This window comes from Bubalus kerabau, chromosome 6, assembly GCF_029407905.1.
Source record: "Bubalus kerabau isolate K-KA32 ecotype Philippines breed swamp buffalo chromosome 6, PCC_UOA_SB_1v2, whole genome shotgun sequence".
NCBI lineage: Eukaryota > Metazoa > Chordata > Mammalia > Artiodactyla > Bovidae > Bubalus > Bubalus kerabau.
In genome coordinates this window covers 120,496,886-120,511,785 of record NC_073629.1, presented here as the reverse complement: position 1 = coordinate 120,511,785, position 14,900 = coordinate 120,496,886, and the positions used below count along the sequence as shown (strand labels likewise).

The window sequence follows — 14,900 nt, the reverse complement described above, 5'->3', positions numbered from 1 at the left end:
GGCTGGCCTCCCCGCTCCCCCCACCCCTGAGCCTTGCCCGTGCCCCACCTCGCCCCAGCAGGAGCAGGCGCCCGCATGCAGGCTGGCCGGCCCCCTCCCCACACAGTGAGAGAGCAAAGGGGGTACGTAGTGGGCGCAGGACGGGGGCGGACAGGCATGGCCCGGCCCAGCCCTCCCTACTCTGCCCCACCGCCCCGGGTGCAGCCCCTCGCCGAGCCAGGCTCCTGGCGTGGCCACCACACGCCCTTCAGGAAATGGGTGGGTGGTGAGGGGCGAAGGGCCCGGCTCCGGACTCGCCTGGCCCCAGGACCAGCCCCCGAGTCACGGGCTCCTGGGCCAGCCACGGAGATCCTCCCCACCGGGGTTCTGGGCTTGGAGGCAGGGTGCAGGGTCCTGGAGGCCCCGGGGTGGACGGACTTGCAGTCCCTGTTATAGACCCTGTCCCTGAGGCCGCGGTCTGTTCTGGGCCCTGTGGACTGTGGCCAGAGCTCGGTGCCCTGGGGTCTCTGTTCTGGAAGAGGAGGGGAGCAGTGGAAGGCCCCCAGTGAGGATGCCTGGTTCTCAAAGGGGCGTGGGGCGTGGGGCAGTGCTTGCCCCTTCTTGGGGGGTAACCAGAGGAGAGGGCAGGGCACCAGCCAACCTGCTGAGGTCAGGTCTGGCGTGAGGTGCTGGGACGGATGGTCACTCTGTGCCCCGGGCATCTCTAGCTGAGGCCCCAAGGGGTGGTCAGCAGGCTGTGGTTCCTGTCAGTGTGTCCCCAGGGTATGCACACCCAGGGCAGGATCAGGCCCTCCCTGGGGACAGGCGGCTGGCTGTGGCCGGGACTCTGTCAAGGAAGACCTGCGGTGAGGCTGCACTAGAGGAGGGTCACATCCTTGCGGGGCCCAGAGAGCAGGGACCTGCCCCTCTTGGGCAGCCTGGAGGGCTTCCTGGAGGTGGCAGCCTGCCAGGTGGTCCTGGAAGCAAACTGGGCCCGCCGTGGCGGCTGCAGCCTGCAGTCTGCCTGTTCTCAAAAGAGCTCTGGGGTTCATCCCCGGAGGGGACCCGACTTCGGGGCTGTTTCCCTGATGAGTCCATCAGTACGATCATACAGGGGTGTGGGCATTTTGTTACAGTTTGCGTGTCCACAGTCAGCCCGGTGTGATAGAGGCGTGCTCAGGCTGGTCCAGGACACCCTATGCAGGTACATCATGAAATAGAAACATTCCCCGTGGCCAGGAGGAGACGGCCGTGGGGGTGGGGGGTCCTACTCAGCAGGGCCTTAGCACCAGCCCCCAGGCTGCAGAAGGACCTCACCCCAGGCCCCAGGTGCAGAGCTGGGCTCGTGGGCCCCCAGTGGCCTTGGCCTGCAAGAGGAGGCCCAGAGAACTGGGAGGCGCGAGGGGTCAGAGCCCCGAGCCTTGGGTTAGGGCCTGCCTCACGCAGCAGGAAGCTGCTGTGGTGGGAGGTTCTGGGGATGAGCAGAGGGTCCCGTCCCAGATGTCTGGGGTGGGGTGGGGCCTGGGGCTGCAAGCTGGCCGGGCTGGCTGTGTGAATGTGCACGTGTGGCAGGGACTTCTGGAGCCTGCGGTCCATCCCGTAGGCCGGGGACGCTGTGAGGGCTGCCCCAGCGTGTGAGACTAGATGAGATGAATCGGACAAGCTCTAAGGAGGGCCCTGCACGCGGAGCTTTGTTAACGCGTGTGGTGTGGTTATTTTCACTGCTGCCTTGTCGTTCAGTCGCTCAGTTGTGTCCAGCTGTTTGCGACCCCATGGGCTGCAGCACACCAGGCTTCCTTGTCCTCCACCAGCTTCCGGAGCTTGCTCAAACTCCTGTCTGTGGAGTCAGTGATGCCATCCCACCATCTCGTCCTCTGTCGCCCCTTCTCCTCCTGCCCTCAGTCTTTCCCGGCATCGGGGGCTTTTCAGTGAGTCAGCTCTTCGCATCAGGTGGCCAGAGTATTGGCGCTTCAGCGTCAGCATCAGTTCTTCCAATGACTACTCAGGGTTTATTTCCTTTAGGATGGACTGGTTTGGTCTCCTTGCAGTCCAAAGGGCTCCCTAGAGTCTTAGCACTTAATTTGAAATACTCCTAAAGCACAAACCTCCTCAGCAAAGAGCCTAGTTTTTAAAACGCTCTCACTCTCACGGTAGGGAGTGAGGAGGAGAGCTGGTGACCCAGCCTGACCCACAAAGAGTGGGTCGGACCCTCCACCTTCCACCGGGTCCGTGCGTCTTACCCGGGCTCACTCTCCTGCCCCAGGGCTCCCAGTGCCCGGGGCAGAAAGGGGCCACAAGACCCTCTAAAGTAGGGCAGTGTTGAGGCTGGGGACGAGGGTGGTCCACAGTGACCCTCACCCCTCCCAGCAGGCACAGGGTTGGATTTCTCCAGACAGGTGGCTCAGGTCCCCCGAGGGCTGCCCCAGCCTCCCCGGACAGGCCCGGGTCGGGAACCTGCAGAGTCTCCTCTCTGTCCTGTTTGCTGCACCATCGACGGGACACGACCCCCACTCACTCATTCATTCACCCGTCACACGGAACACGACCCCACTCACTCATTCATTCACCCGTCACACGGGACACGACCCCACTCACTCATTCATTCACCCGTCACACGGGACACGACCCCACTCACTCATTCATTCACCCGTCACACGGGACACGACCCCACTCACTCATTCATTCATCACTCGTGAGCCATGTTCTGCGATTGTTCAAAAGGGATTAAAGACTAAACAGGGGGAGTCTTGTCTCCAGGAAGCTCAGAGCCTGCTGAGGAGCTCATTTGTCCCCTCAGCCCTCGATCCTCCCTTCCCTCCGTCCCTCTGGTCAGAGTGCTCACTCTGCGTGGCAGGAGACGCCGCTCGGCTGTGCAAAAGTCACATCCAGATACAGAGCTGCATCTCTGAGGTTCAAGGCCGTTCCCCTGCTCTTAGCCGCGTGGCTGCACTCTGTGATCATGGTCCCCGCTGGACAGGAGGGCTGCCCTGGCTGCAATTCAGGGGGCTCAGATCACCTTCCCTGAGTTCCTAGGCCACTTCTAAAGGTGACTCTTTCAAGAAATGTACTTCCCAGAGCCTAAGGCGTTTCTGGTTGACACCTCGAGGGAAGGGTTTCATGTGCAGATTCTCAGCAGACCCTTTCACACCAGGCTGCCCACTGGGCCTGCCCATGGGCGCCCATGGCTGTGACGCTTGTCAGAAGTTGTCTGAATGAGCCCTGTCAGGCCATCGCAGCAGGGGTGGTGGTCATACTCAGAGTGCCCAGGGGGTCGTGCTGGGAGCCCTGAGATTCTCTTACCTCCCCCCGGGCAGCCCCTGGGCCTCTGAGCACCTCAGGGCCTCCAGCCCCAAGAGGGTGCAGTTCAGTTGAGTTCTGTCAGTGAGTCGTGTCCGACCCTTTACAACTTCATGAACCTCAGCATGCCAGGCCTTCCTGTCCATCACCAACTCCCGGAGTTTGCTCAGACTCATGTCCATCAACTCAGTGATGCCATCCAACCATCTCATCCTCTGTTGTCCCCTTCTCCTCCCACCTTCAATCTTTCCCAGCATCAGGGTCTTTTCAAATGAATCAGTTCTTCGCATGAGATGGCCAAAGTGTTGCTGAAGCTCTAGCTTCAGCATCAGTCCTTCCAATGAATATTCAAGACTGATTTCCTTTAGAATGAACTGGTTTGATCTCCTTGCAGTCCAAGGAGATCAAGAGTCTTCTCCAACACCACAGTTCAAAAGCATCAATTCTTCAGTTCTCAGCTTTCTTTATGGCCTAACTCTCACATCCATACATGAGCTGGAAAAACCATAGCTTTGACTGTACAGACGTTTGTTGGCAAAGTAATGTCTCTGCTTTTGAATATGCTGAGAGGGTGCGAGGCAGGACTAAGGGGCTCCCGTGACACAGACCTGGGAGAGTGGAGCCCTGTCTGACAGGACCCCTGCCTGGCCACAAAGTCACGCTGATTGAACAAGAAATGAGGCGGAGAGGATGTTTTGCAACGCATGACATTTTCTTTGTCAACAGCTTTTTTTTTAACTTGTTATTTTTAACCATTTTTATATTTTGGCCCTACAACATGTCATGTAGGATCTTAGTTCCCTGACCAGGGTCAAACCGGTGTCCCTGCAGTGGAGGCTCAGAGTCTTAACCACCGGACCGCCAGGGAAGTCCCAACAAAACTTCTGAGTTTCCAGTGTTCCCCATGTGGGTCCTTGCTTGTTTGAGCCTCACACTGTCTGTCCCAGAATTGAACCTGGGGTGGTCCTGTCTCCAGGTCTGTGCTGTTTGACCCCTTAGGCCACCAGGCAGGGCCCCTCCTCCAGGACCTCCTTCCCGCCTGGAGGGCTCACTTGGGGTCAGGAAGTCAGCCGAGCCTCCTGGACGTGGATGGAGGAGTGTGAGGGCCGCAGGGCTGTGCGGATGGGGATTCTCCGCATGGCCGGGGGCTCTGCTGTGGGTGCAGCCTGGGCGCCCGCCCCTTTTCAAGCAGGGTCCAGAGTGTGGCACGTGGCTGGCAGGGCAGACTAGGCCCCGAGGCCTCACCAGGGGAGCGGCTGGGCTGGCCCTGCTATGGCTCAGAGTTTCCCCAGGATGCCTGGGTACAGAGGGTCCGCAGGATGACGGGCGAGCTGACCGTGAAGTGCTGACTCTCTGCCCTCAAGGCGGCCGTGCTCGGCATCTCTGCCTCCGGTGCGAGGGCCCTGGAATCTGCATTCCTGACCAGTTCTCAGTGAAGCGGATGCTGTGGCTCCAGAGGCCCCATGTCTGGGCCACCCGTCCCCCTTAGTGGCACCGGGGTCTGGCTGAGTGTTGCTTAGACAGAGGGAGCAGCGCTGTGGGGGGTGGGGCGGCAGTTCCTGGGTGACCTGATGCCTGCTTGGGTATGGGGGCCGGGGCCAGGGCGGGGAGGGAGGGGTCCTGCCTCCCAGTCGCCGCTTGGGTACACCGTGGCTCCCTCTGAGCCCACTGGGTCTGAGCTCTTTGCCATGTCATCGAGGGGGCACGAGTCAGTGCCTCCCACACCCTGTCCAGCAAGCTTGGGGCCCCTGTGTGACCACCCGAGTCCCACACGGCAGGTGGCCGCTGCCCTGCCCTGCTGGGGTGGGCTGGGCCCTTGCCAAGGGAAGGAAGCCCTCCGTGTCCTTCAGCGAAATTTGAGGCAGGCCGACAGGGGGCAGCACTGAGCCAGGTGCTGGGTCAGTGGGAGCGTCTGAGGCGAGGACTAGTCCTGACCCACGCCGCGCAGGCGCTGTCCTCCGCTCCACACCGGCTCACTTAGCCGGCAGGACAGTGACCACCACCGTCCGACCAGGAAGCAGGGCGTGGTGTGTCTGCTGACAGCCCAAGGTCACGTGCTGTGAAGTGGCATCGCTCCGAGCTGGGCTGCAGTGGGCCTCTGGCTCTGCATGGGCCCGGCCCCTCAGAGCTGGGGCATCTGGGGGCCCCGGGGACAGAGGGCATCTCTCTGGGTCTGGGTGGCAGCTCCAGGCATGCCCAGCTGGTCCTGCTGGGGACGAACCCAAGGACACGGGGCAGGGGGGTGTCTGCAGTGCCCAGGCTAGGGGCTCAGAGTGGGCCCCCCACCCCTAGGGGCTCAGAGTGGGCCCCCCCACCCCCCGGGGGTTCAGAGTGGACCCCCACCCTCGTGTGCTCAGCGTGGGCCCCCCCCACCCTGTGGACTCAGTGGGGCCCCCCCGGGTGGTGTCTGGCCCCGGGCATGGCGGTCAGCAGCCCCGTGGGCAGCGTGGTGCGGCGCCCGCCTGCTCCGTGTCAGTCAGCTTGTACCCGGCCGGGTGGCGGTGCTCGTTCTGACATGTGGTCTCTTCTGTGTGTGCGTGTGTCCTGGCCGCCTCCGCCTTTAGCGTTTCGTTTGGAAGCAACACTAGGTACAGCTTGCTTTTCTCCTCCGCGCCCGCGGGCCGCCCCCTCCGGTCTTCAGTCTCCCCTCCCGCTCCCCGTCCGCCCTCCGGTCCCCCCGCTGTCCTCACCTCCTCCCTGTGGGTCTGCCTCCGTGACGTGCCCGGCGCTGGCCCTGCCCTGTCCCGCTGCTTCTCCTGTGCCCCTGAAGTGTGCCGCGGAGAAGGGGCGGCCCCTTCGCGGCCTCGCTGCCCTGCCGTCCACACCCCAGGCGGGGCTGGCCGTGCGGGGGCGTGTGCGGCGCCCTGCTTGTGCTGACCTGTTCTCTGCCGTGTCTTCGTGGGGATGCGGGTTGGAAACCGGAGAAGCTGGGGCTGCCAGGGCCCGCAGAGCGGCCATGCTGGGGCTTGAGGCAAATTCCCAGCTCATGAGTGACGGTCCTCAACTCTTAGGCCGGGACTGAGGCAGGGGTTTAGGACAATTGAGAACAGAAGCTGTTGGGTAACAGGAAAGCTGGCCAGGAGTGGAGGCCACCACTGGTCTGGCCCCTGAGGCTGCCCCGAGCCGCCCGTGGCGTGGGCTCCTGGCCGCTCGCTCCTGCTCTGGTCGTTACTTTCTGACTTAGACACTGGGGACAGAAAGAAGCACCTGCTGCCTGCTCTGTGGGGCCCGGCCGTGGCGGCAGGGGCTGTGCTGTCTCCTGGGGGCCGCCCTGGTTTCCACCCCCAGCATCATCCCCCAGGGTGGTCAGTTGGGGAGGAGATGCCGCAGAAAGGTCTACAGACCCGGCAGGCTCCCTTCGGGTCCAGGGAGAGGCCGCGCACCTCCTTACTCAGGCTCGGGGGTCCCTCGCCTCTCCTCCCGTGATCACAGCTCCTGTCCCCTCCACCCTCCTATTCCCGCCTTAGCTCCAGAACCCTGGGCTGAAACTTCCCATCCCCCAAGGTGGTGCTCAGAGCGCTCCAGGGCCCCCTCTGGTGGGGTGTCCGGTGCCGCCAACCTGCCCCGTCCTGAGTAAGGAGGGGTCTGTCCTCCCTGGACCCTGGCCCCAGCGGCTCGCCCTGCAGGTGGCCCACATGTCCGTCTGTCTCTGTGTGTCCGTCTGCATGTCCCCGTCCCCGCTGAGAGCACACCACACTCCGTCATCTTTCTACCTCATCTCTGCTTCCTCCTAGAACCTTTTACCAGTTTGAGGCTGCGTGGGACAGCTCCATGCACAACTCCCTCCTGCTGAACCGGGTCACCCCTTACCGAGAGAAGATTTACATGACCCTCTCTGCTTATATTGAGGCAAGAAACCCGTGTCCAGGGCCTCCCCCCAAATCACCTGCCCCCCCCAGCCTGAGTTGCCCGACAATGGACAATAAGGGTGCTTGTTAGTCCCACACAACCCCAGTCAACCTGTTGTCTTCCCAGAGGGCTTCTTGAGTCCTTGAGTTTAATCTGTGTACTTTTAATGGGAATGCTCAGAATTAGTCAGTTCCTCTATCTTTAGTGTGTGGGTTTGTCCTTGGGGTTGCAAGATGGCTGCAGCACCACCAGACGTTGCATCTGTGTTCCAGACACCACAAGAACAGAAGCCTCCTCTTCCCCATCGCAAGGGTCTCTGGCTGTGACTCCCTTGGAAGCATAGGAGAAGCTGGGGGTGTGGGCATTTCTCACGGGTGCAACAGCCGGCGGGGCGGTAGAGACAGAAGTACCCAGCCACCCTGCCTCCCTGCCCCAGAGTCTAGTCACTGTGGCTGTAACGTGGGGGCCAGTGTGAGCGCCCCGTGGGGTGAGCTTTGCTCAGGCTGAGCAAATACTGGTAGGGCACCGCCGAAGCAAGACCCCAGGACACATCCGCGCTGTCGGTGGTCACCCTGGAGCTTCAGGAAAACGAGAACCTGCTGTTTGAGACAGTGGCGCGCTCGTCGTGCAGTGGCCTCCCGTGGCCTTCAGGGTTGGCCTGGGCGCACAGACAGGGTCCGGTCAGACCCTCACAAACGTTTGGGGCCGTGTGTTGCCCCAGTTCCCTGGGGAGGAGGCTGAGGCCCGTGTCCGGGATGTCGGGGTGTCCTGCGGGGACACCCAGCATCTCCAGCTGGAGTTGGTTCAAGGTGGGGGCAGAGACGCTCGCCTGTGTTGGGGCTGCCCTGGGGACGGGGGAGAGGGGAGGGTGTGGGGCTGCAGGCGGCGCAGCTCTTGGGCCTCCCCCGGGAGGAGAGGCCAGGGGGCTGGGTCAGCCCGGGCGTGCCTGCCCTGAACCCAGAGAGGAGAGGCCTGAGGGCTGGGTCGGCACTGGCGAGTCTGCGCTGAGCCCCGGAAGGAGAGCCCCGGGAGAAGAGGGCTGGGGGGCTGTGTCAGCCCAGGCAAGCCTGTGCTGAGGGTCTGGGGCTGAGGCCGGGGGGCTGGGTCGGCCCGGGCGAGCCTGAGCTGAGCCCTGGAAGGAGAGGGCCAGGGGGCTGTGTCGGCCCAGGCGAGCCTGCGCTGAGCCCCCGACCCCGCAGATGGAGAACTGCACGCAGCCGGCCGTGGTCACCAAGGACTTCTGTATGGTCTTCTACTCGCGTGACGCCAAGCTGCCCGCCTCGCGCTCCATCCGCAACCTGTTCGGCAGTGGGAGCCTGCGGGCCTCGGAGAGGTGAGCCCGCCAGGAGCTCTCTCCGGCCAATCTCGCTTGGACCAGCGGGGGAGGCCTCTGCGCACTTGTGGGGACACGGATGTTGTGTTGGGGGGCGGGAGAGAGCTGGGGTCTGCCTGCCAGGTGTAGCAGGAAGGCCTGTGTGTCCACTCTGGGGCTCCCATGGGTGGTCCTGGGTGACCTTCCTCCCCAGCGGCTGTGGGGCCCTGTTGCTGGGCAGCGTGAACACTGGGCCCAGGGGAGGTGGGGACAGAGGGACCCTGGACGGCACATCCCCAGGGATGTGTGCTGAGCCAGGCCTCCCGGCACCCGGGGGGGTCAGACCCCAGGCCCAGAGTCCTCTCGCACTCTGACCGCGCTCTGCATTCCTGGGGGAGGGGAGGAAGGCAGTGGAGGGACCCCACCCCAGGATCGGGGACACCCAGGGTCCCTGCTGGTCACCTTCAGCGATGCTCACACACCCTGTGTTGTGGGCGGCCGCCCCGGGGGGCACAGCCGGGAGGAAAGAGCGTGGGGGTCCTGGATGGCCATGACCCTGTGACCCTGTCATCCAGGAGGTCACCTTGGGACCGTGGACCCCCCTCCATGAGTGGGTTAGTGGGGTGCCCTAGGCAGAGTCAAAGGTCCCAAGACAAAGGGGGCCCAGCGGGGGTCTGGGACGGGGACCCTGACACCGCAGCCCCCACTGCCTGGCATGCGGGCCGTGGGACTCGTGCCCAGAGTGCGTGTGATGGTGAACGGGTGCCCGGCCATCGTCATGCGGGTAACAACGCCCCCTCCACAGCAACCGCGTGACAGGCGTGTACGAGCTGAGTCTGTGCCATGTGGCTGACGCGGGCAGCCCAGGTAGGCATCTGCCCTGCGCCCTCTGGGCGGGGGTTGGGGGGGCACTGATGGAAGTCAGGGAGAAGGGTCCACGGGTGACCTCGGCTACGGCCGTGCGGGGAACCCCTCACCCAGAGACCCTGGGGGGCTGGAGGACGGTGGGGGCGGGCGCAGCCCCCGTGGGGTACGCCACGTCCGCGGCCCGTGCAGGCATGCAGCGGCGGCGCCGGCGGGTGCTGGACACGTCCGTGGCCTACGTCCGCGGCGAGGAGAACCTGGCGGGCTGGAGGCCACGGAGCGACAGCCTCATCCTGGACCACCAGTGGGAGCTGGAGAAGCTGAGTCTCCTGCAGGAGGTGAGGGCCAGGCCCCCGGCGCCCCCCGGACCCCTGCTCCCACCCCAACCTCACGAGCTCGCCCGCCTGTCATGGGGCTCAGAGCCTCACGATGGCCCCCGGCTTCGGGCGGAAAGTTCGCACTTGGTCCAGCTGCAGACTGGGTGGCGTGTAGCAGAGATGAGAAAGACACTGGGAAGAGAACTGGGGGGCGCGAGGCCCTTCGGTGGCTCCGGTCAGGACAGCCCGTGCCCAGCAGCGGGCACTGGCCGCCGGCTGCGGCAGGGTGGAAAGAGGGTGTCAGGTCCGCGTCCGTCCATGTTCTGGGCCCTTCCCGAGGCTGTGCCCCCGGAGCTTGTCCGTCCGCTTGCACCAGGGCACGGGCAGGTCTGCGGGCTCCACGGGGCCCGCCCCACCCTGTGGGCACAGAGTGAGGCCGTGCTCACGCCCCGCACAGGTGGAGAAGACCAGGCACTACCTGCTGCTGCGAGAGAAGCTGGAGGCGGCCCAGCGGCCCGGCCCTGAGGCGCTGTCCCCCGCCTCCAGTGAAGACTCTGAGGCCCACGGCTCCTCCAGTGCCTCCTCCCCGCTCACGGCTGAGGCCCGGCCAGCATCCCTGGAGGCGCCCAGCGAGCGGCAGCGGGAGCTGGCTGTCAAGGTGGGTGGCCGGCCAGCCTGCAGGTGGGGGACCTGGGAGAATGAAGGCCCCAGGGCCCTGGAGTCACCGTGACCTTGTCCCTACCCCGCCCCACCCACACTGGGACTCAGGGACTGTTTACAGCCTCCTCCCCCAAGTGGGGCCCCCCTCTTGAATACTCACACTGACGGGGAGCTCACCAGCTCCCCAGAGCTGGCCCTTTATCCCGCTGGGTGGGCCACGGGGAAGACCTCCTGCACTTCGTGTGCCCCCACCCCCTCCTTTGCCCAGGCACCAGCCTGCTGCAGGAGGCTTCCTCAGATGGAAGTCAGGGGCTTCCCTGGGAGAGGTGGGGTGCTGCCCACCTCCTCCTGGGGTGCCTGGCCCCTCAGCCAGTTGCTCACATCCACATCTGAGCCAGGTCCTGGGGGCTCCTGACCGGGCATTTTCTCTGCCCACAGTGCTTACGGCTCCTCACCCACTCCTTCAACAGAGAGTACACCCACAGCCACGTCTGCGTCAGCGCCAGCGAGAGCAAGGTGGGCACGGGGCGGGGGCGCCCGTGGGACTCTCGGCTCCAAGAGGGAACTCGGGTTTTCTTAGGGACACCCCTCCACCAGCCCAGAGGGATGCCTCTGAGCTCAGGGCTGGAGGCCAGGGCCCGCGCAGGGCAAGAGCGAGGTGCACTCCTCTGCCCACTGTCCCCAGCAGCAGCGCTGTCCGACCTGGCCTCACCCCACTGCCCCTGTCCTGGGTGAGTCCAGCCCCTCCTTGACTTCCGTCCTCACCCAGGGGCCCACTGGGGCCGGCAGCCTCAGGCCTGTCCCCCCAGCTCCTGTGCTGCCCTGCACGGAGCCTCTGGCGGGGGTCCTGCCCGCGTCCTCACTCGGCCCTGCGGGGGGCCTGCCCTCTGCCCTCTCGCTGGCCTCTCCCTCTGCCCAGAGCTTCTCTCGCCGTGGCCGTGGGGCTACACGTGCTGATGGTACACATGCCTTCCCCGGTCCTCGCCCAAGGGTCCTCCCATTCCCCTGAGGCAGAGCCCGAAGCCCTGGGTGGGGCAGGCAGGAGGGTCCGGCCTGCAGTTGGGGTGGGGGGTGTCCTCCCACAGGGGCCCTGCGCTGGCTCAGAGAACGCCATCTCCTCTGCAGCTCTCCGAGATGTCGGTCACCCTGCTGCGGGACCCGTCCATGTCCCCTCTGGGGGCCGCCACGCTCACCCCATCCTCCACCTGCCCCTCCCTGGTCGAGGGCCGGTATGGAGCCACCGACCTGAGGTAGGTGCTGGCCGGCCTGCAGGAGTGCACCGCGGCTGGCAGGGGGTGGGGGCGGGGGCTGGATGGCGGGGGCAGGCCGGCTCGAGGCACCGGCATCTGGGGGTGGCCACGCAGCGGGGCAGGGCTCACGCTGCCTTTCCCGGGCCACTTTCTGCTAAAGCATAAATTTAAAATACGCTCTTCCATGAGGCTGGGAACAGGTCAAAACACTCAACGAAAGCCCTTCCCAGTGGTAAATGGAATGAATAGTGGGAGAAGCGGTGACAGAGCAGAGGCCCGGGGCCCTTTGGCTCCACTGGCTTCTGCTGACGTGGGCCCCCAGCTGACACCACTCGCATCTGACCCCGGATCTTGTAGCTCCTTGGGGTCTTTTTCCTCTGACTGAGAAAGGTGTGAAGCCCTTTGGGCCCCATCGTGAGACAGGCCGCGTCGGCCAGCACGTCGGCCCCTCTGGCCGGGCCGCAGACCACCCACTCCCTCCATGCAGATGGTCCCTGAGGAAGCTGAGTCAGCCTCGGTCTAACTTTAGAGATGAGACGGGGAGCCTCTCTCTTGGGGTGGGGGTGGGGGGCCAGGGCGTCCCTGAAGGAGCCGGCGGCAGATGGACCCCGGTGAGTGCCCCGGCGGTCCCAGGGGGTGACGCTGGCCCCCAGGGAGCCTGGCCGAGGTTCCCGGGCCCTCCGGGTCCTGGCCCCCAGGGAGCCTGGCCGAGGTTCCCGGGCCCTCCGGGCCCTGGCCCCCAGGGAGCCTGGCCGAGGTTCCCAGGCCCTCTGGGTGCCCTGGTGCTGCAGTGACTTCATTCTGCTCCCCCAGGACCCCACAGCCCTGCTCCCGGCCGGCCAGCCCGGAGCCTGAGCCCCTGCCCGAGGTAGATGCCAAGAAGCTCCCCTCCCCTGCCCGGGCAGCAGATGCTGACAAGGAGCCCCAGCGCCTGCTGGTGCCTGACATCCAGGAAATCCGTGTCAGGTGTGTGAGGGCCCTGCCCAGCCGGCTCCTGAGGACCCCAGCTCTGCCTCTGCAGGGACGGCAGCCGCCCCAACCTGGGCAGTGCTGGGGGTCAGGAGACCACCCCCCGATCTGGGGCAGTGCTGGGGGCAAGCAGACCCCCCCACCCCACCACCCCACCCCACTCCACTCCATGTGGGGCAGGGGCAGCTCTGTGCTGTAGTCAGGAGACCAAGCCCCCGCCAAACCTAGGGCAGGGGTGGAAAAGGAGCTGATATAGAGGACAGGACAGTGGCCCAGAGCCTGGACGTGCAGGCCCGGTGGGAGGCCGCGGACCGGGCGGGGCTGGTGGGAGGCTGTGGAAGGGGCTTGGGGGTGTGTGCCCAGTGGGAGGCTGCAGAAGTGGGGGTGTTGCCGGTGGGAGGCTGCGGACAGAACGGGGCCGGTGGGAGGCCTTGGAGAGGTAGTTTTGACGTGTCCCCGCCCTGCAGCCCCATCGTCTCCAAGAAGGGCTACCTGCACTTCCTGGAGCCGCACACGGCCGGCTGGGCCAAGCGGTTCGTGGTGGTGCGGCGGCCCTACGCCTACATGTACAACAGCGACAAGGACGCCGTGGAGCGGTTCGTGCTCAACCTGTCCACCGCCCAGGTGGAGTACAGCGAGGACCAGCAGGCGATGCTCAAGGTGCGCCGCGGCCGCGGGCTGGCGGGCAGGGCGGGAGCAGGGCCCGTCCCCCGCGGGCCGCGTCCCCTCACCGCTCGGCCGAAGCAGTGTGACTGGATGTCACGGGTGGGGGTGTCGGGCTCAGCCTCTCGCGTTCCGGGCTCACTCTGCCCACCCGTGAGGCGCGCCGTCCTGGTGACGACCAGCAGTGGGGGGTGGGTCGAGCGTTGGTCCCAAGGACGCTCCAGATGGCTGACGAGACAGTGCCTCTTCCAGAGATGCCCACAGAGCGCATCGGGGGCCCTGCAGGCCCAGCAGCGCACGGGCCCAGGGCAGCCTCCTGCCCCCCGGCTTTGCCGCAGGTCCTCTCTGAGCAGGCGGCAGCCTGGGCCTGTGTGAGGAGCTCTGAGTCCTCCCGGCTGGGGCCTGGGGTTCCTCAAGGTGGGGGGTGTGAGCTCAGCCTGACCCCCAACGCCCACCCCGCCGAGGGCTCAGGCTTGAGAGAAGAGGCGGGATTAACGGCCCCGAGCACACAGCTGAGCCGGGGGCCCAGGGAGGGGACCTTGGGGATGCGAAACAGTGACAAGGCCGCCTGGGGCGTGGCCACGGGACGAGAGGCGCAGGGTGTCCCGCCTGCAGGGCGTCTGGATGGGAGGTCAGGACGGCCCTGACCCTCCCGTGGGTCTCCTTCCTGACCCCCGAGGAGCCGCGGCCGCCCCAGGCTGAGCAGGAGGCCTGGGCCCTCACGGCGGCTCCCTCTGCAGACCCCCAACACGTTTGCGGTGTGCACGGAGCACCGGGGCATCTTGCTGCAGGCCAGCAGCGACAAGGACATGCACGACTGGCTGTACGCCTTCAACCCCCTGCTGGCCGGGACCATCCGGTATGGCCACCCGCGGAGGGTCCCCGAGGCCTCCACAGCCCGTGGTCGGCTGGCGGGAGGTGGCCTCTATGTCGGGACCGCCAGGGCCCGGGTGGGCGAGCCTCGCCCCAGCGGGCAATGCTTTAAAGGAGGCTGTGGGGGCGGGGTGGGGGTGGGGGGGCTGCTCCCACCGAGTCCCAGGGGCAGGAGGCAGAGGGTACCGTCTCCCGGGCGGTTGGGGAGGCAGGGGCGTGCCCACAATGCCCCTCACGCCAGCCTGCGGGCGCCCATGGCCCCCTGACCGCCGCTCCTCTCGGCCCGCAGGTCCAAGCTGTCCAGAAGGAGGTCTGCCCAGATGCGGGTCTGAGCTCAGCCCCCCGCAGGCCCGGCCCCGCCTCCCGTCTCGTCATCGCCATCTGTCAGCGCCGCCCAGCCCCGCCTGCCTCCTGGGACGCCCGCCCTGCCGGGGACCTGCCACACGATCTGTGCCAGCAGAGGCCACGCGTGTCGTTCTTTCTGCAGGAGGCGCCCCGGGTGGGAGGAGCTGGGAGGCGCCGGAAAGGCGGGGGGCAGGAGTCGCGGGCGTCGCCGCCGTTCTCATATTTTTTTAAGCATAGACAGACTTATAATTAACATACACTAGTTAGTGACGTTGAGACAGTCCCCTCAGACATTAACGATAAGACTGTGTTCTATTTATAAGTATTTATTTCTAATGCCTTCACGTAGACCTGTAGGATTCAGACGGACCCGCGCCCTTGTTCCCACACACACCTCCCAAGCCTCTTGGGGACAGACGGGTCGGGGCGGACCCCCGGGAGCCACGGGGATGCACTGCCCCGGCCGGAGCTGAGGCCTGTCCCCACGCACTCAGGGCCGGCCTGGTCCCGGGGCCCGTGTGT

The 14,900-nt window shown here is 65.5% G+C and overlaps 1 protein-coding gene across 1 annotated transcript in view; it reads left to right on the top strand.

The window, feature by feature from the left end:
* The window catches only part of KIF1A (kinesin family member 1A), an 84,558-nt gene extending 69,935 nt beyond the window's left edge, over positions 1 to 14,623 (top strand). Inside the window, exons 39-49 of the mRNA XM_055586623.1 lie at positions 7,011 to 7,125; positions 8,325 to 8,458; positions 9,243 to 9,304; positions 9,494 to 9,639; positions 10,076 to 10,276; positions 10,717 to 10,794; positions 11,404 to 11,528; positions 12,342 to 12,494; positions 12,965 to 13,157; positions 13,901 to 14,019; positions 14,323 to 14,623. Coding sequence (XP_055442598.1) covers positions 7,011 to 7,125; positions 8,325 to 8,458; positions 9,243 to 9,304; positions 9,494 to 9,639; positions 10,076 to 10,276; positions 10,717 to 10,794; positions 11,404 to 11,528; positions 12,342 to 12,494; positions 12,965 to 13,157; positions 13,901 to 14,019; positions 14,323 to 14,365 — 1,369 coding nt within the window. The 3' untranslated portion in view covers positions 14,366 to 14,623. The remainder of the gene's footprint in view (positions 1 to 7,010; positions 7,126 to 8,324; positions 8,459 to 9,242; positions 9,305 to 9,493; positions 9,640 to 10,075; positions 10,277 to 10,716; positions 10,795 to 11,403; positions 11,529 to 12,341; positions 12,495 to 12,964; positions 13,158 to 13,900; positions 14,020 to 14,322) is intronic.
* The last annotated feature ends 277 nt before the right edge of the window (positions 14,624 to 14,900 follow it).